At 28.3% G+C, this 3,176-nt stretch overlaps 1 protein-coding gene across 1 annotated transcript; it reads right to left on the reverse strand.

Annotated features, from left to right (window-relative positions):
- Positions 1–1,833: 1,833 nt before the first annotated feature.
- Positions 1,834–2,947, reverse strand: LOC137831834 (uncharacterized). The gene is made up of 2 exons (XM_068639683.2): positions 2,862–2,947; positions 1,834–2,293 (listed from the first exon to the last, which is right to left on the reverse strand). Exons 1-2 carry the CDS (start codon positions 2,907–2,909, stop codon positions 1,976–1,978), a joined length of 366 nt encoding a protein of 121 aa, XP_068495784.1. The 5' UTR covers positions 2,910–2,947; the 3' UTR covers positions 1,834–1,975.
- Between the last annotated feature and the right edge of the window lie 229 nt (positions 2,948–3,176).

A 3,176-nucleotide genomic window follows, 5' to 3' on the forward strand; every position in this document is an offset into this window, starting at 1 on the left:
AAAAATAATACGTTTTATTATATTAAAAAATATTATAATTTAAATTTTAAAAATATCAATTAAAAATATACAAATTTTACATACATAAATTTTTAATAGACACTCAATTAAAAATATTTAAATTTTCTATTATAAATTTAAAAATTATATTAAACCTAATTTGATTATCATGAAATTTTATTTATTGATGAAATTCAACCTTAGATTATTTTTATAATTATGATTTAATTTTTATAATTTTTTCCTTCAAATAAAATAATATAACTCGGTTCCTAACAGATGAACTGCCATTATGTGTAATTATATTACAATTTATAAATATCTTTGTTCTTAAAATAATTTTATTTTTTTTAATTTTAGTTGTAGTTTTTGTTTTTCACCTTAACTAGAACACAAACGCTTTAAACTTTAGTTTTAATTCCCTTATAATAACTTGTGTAAAAAAGTCCTTTATTTTTAATTCTAAAATTTTGAGTAATAAAATCTGAATACTCATTGTTGCCTTGCGAAACAGAGAGGCCTTGTACACATATTTTATATTAAAAACAAACAAAGCAATCATTATATAAAAAATTAAAGGTTCATTCATAATTCCAGTGTGCTATTAATGCTGCCTTCACCTTTTCGAAAACGATGGTCATCCTTTCTTTCTTACAGTCAAATATTATATGAATTGAGAGGGAATGGATGCAATAATTGTGTTCATAAAATATTGGCAACACACTAGCTTGCATATTACTAGTCATTATTTTATTATCTATCTCTAATTAAACTTATTTTTCATCTTCCTCTCACGTTTTTTATGATTTTTTACATCTAAATATGATCGGTGGAATATAACAAATGGATCATCTTTTCTTCAAACTCACAATAGTCTCATTGACCTACTATGGTCATGTTAGGTCATGATCATGGTCCGATAGTTGATCATTTATACATGACCCCGTGGAATATAACAAATGGATCATCTTTTCTTCAAACTCACTATTCTCATTGGTCTACGTCTAAGACTGAGGTCATGTTAGATCATGATCATGGTCCGATAGTTGATCATTTATAGTCGTTTCCGACCTATGTATCTAATATTATGAGGGAGCAGAAATAAGGAATCTCAATCAATTAGCCTTAATCACTCAATTAAGACATAATCATGACTAAAGGTGGAGATGTTACAATTCGATCTATATATAACAAATTATGTTCTACATAAAGGATTATCTAATAAACAACATCTAATACACAACACAAGGAGTACTCTCAACTCATATTTTATCCTATACTCATTATATTTTGTGTTCTTACTGACTTGAGCGTAGGAGTGTCATCGCAGGAAGAACCTCTCGTTTTCCAAAGATTGAATCAATAGCTTAAAGAAAGACCATTAGGAACTCATCTAGTTTCCGACCGATCTCGAACTAGCAAGAACACAGTATATCTCAAAAGATAGGCAAACCACTCAAATTTTAAGTATTTGTATAAGTTTTAAATAATTGTTAAAGATCTAATGTTCACTTAAATATTTTAATAAATGTAAATTTTATCTTATTTAACAGTGTGTTAAAGTTAAATTCAAATATAATATCAAAACTATTTAGAATTTATTTTATTAAGAATTTGTTGATTTTATTAGATAATTTATTCGTCGAGATGTTGAAAATTAAGATTGAAAGCATTTTGAAACTTTGTTAGCAGCCAGGTTCTGTTGAAATTAAATACAGTACGAATACATCATGTTACAGTTTTTAGTATTGTATGTGTTCGTTCCATTCCATTAATGGTGGATATGTCCTAAATTCTTAAGTTTCATATATTAATGGGAGAGAAAAAAATTCCTTTCTTTCAATCAAGTATATTTCAAAAAGGGTGAAAGAGAAAACAGTATATTTAGAAAGTAATTAATAGTTGGAATGACATGCAAAGAGACATAAAATTATTTCTTAATATCACTTTAATTTGTCCACCAAAACAAGCCTAGTTAAGCTTCAGTTTTTCCATTTGGCTTCTCATCTTCTGCTTCTGCAATCTCCTTGGCTGTTGGATCTTCTATTATAACTTCTCTGGCCTTTTCCTCTGTCTTCTCTATCACCACTTCCTTCGTCTCAACAATAACAGGGACAGCAGCAGCATCAATTGTTGTTGCTTCTTTCGGTTCTTCCTTTGATTGTTCGGTTGATGCTGCTTCTGGGTCTGGAACCTCAATGCCTGATTTCTCTGGGATTGTTTCCTCAGTCTTGGTCGTTTCCTCCTTGTTAGTTGTTTCAGTTTCTTTCAATATTGTTGGCACGTGTGCATCCTGCAAGATCAAATTTCAGTTCAAACTGTTTTTCCTAAGCAAATTCATAGCTAAGTTGGGAGATGTAAAATGGACCTCAGATCACATGGATTATAAATTAAAATATTTTAAAATACATAAATAATTAACTCACTTTTTAAACTGATTTTACAAAATTGAGTTAGATTTACATTAAATTTTTCAATATGGAATCAGAGTTATTAAATTTATCATAACAAAATTTTGTTGAATTTAACATATCATTGTACATGTAAGCTTCATGTTTATATCACAAACTCAAATTTAATGAGATCAAAGTAAGTACAAATGTTTATATCATAAACTAAAAAATGTTAGTGACAATCACATATCCAGAACTGAAGACTAATGTGTTGTGCCTCGTAAAGCATGAAACAAAAATTAATGATTTTGGGTATGGAGATCCATATAATTCCAACTATAAGTAATATATGTAAATTATGCAGATCGCACGTCAGAAAAAAAAATCTGGTTTTGATAAGCTAATTAAGCTGAGTTGAGCAATGGATCTAGAACAAAAATAAAAAACCATTTTGAGTGAGTTAATTACCTGAACACTGGCCATTGGGATAATGCAAAGAGTATTTGTGAGGAGCATATGAAAGTGAGAGAGGTATTTATAGTGATTTAAAAGGTTCCAAGATCACCAGGAATAATCTTTCTTTCAGACATACATTATTTCTTCAATGCTTTTTTTTTCTCTTTTCTTTTTCTCCTCCTAATTAAAGAATAATAAAGAACATAAAGTAAAAGAAAAAACACAGATAGTAATAATAAACTATCGTTAAAATAAATTAGGGGTAGACATAATTGTTGAAGAAGCAAAGCTTGCTTACCGTAATTGTCGTAAAATTAGGTGCTTTTA

The sequence above is a fragment of the Phaseolus vulgaris genome, chromosome 6, assembly GCF_051622355.1.
Source record: "Phaseolus vulgaris cultivar YP4 chromosome 6, ASM5162235v1, whole genome shotgun sequence".
Classification (NCBI taxonomy): domain Eukaryota; kingdom Viridiplantae; phylum Streptophyta; class Magnoliopsida; order Fabales; family Fabaceae; genus Phaseolus; species Phaseolus vulgaris.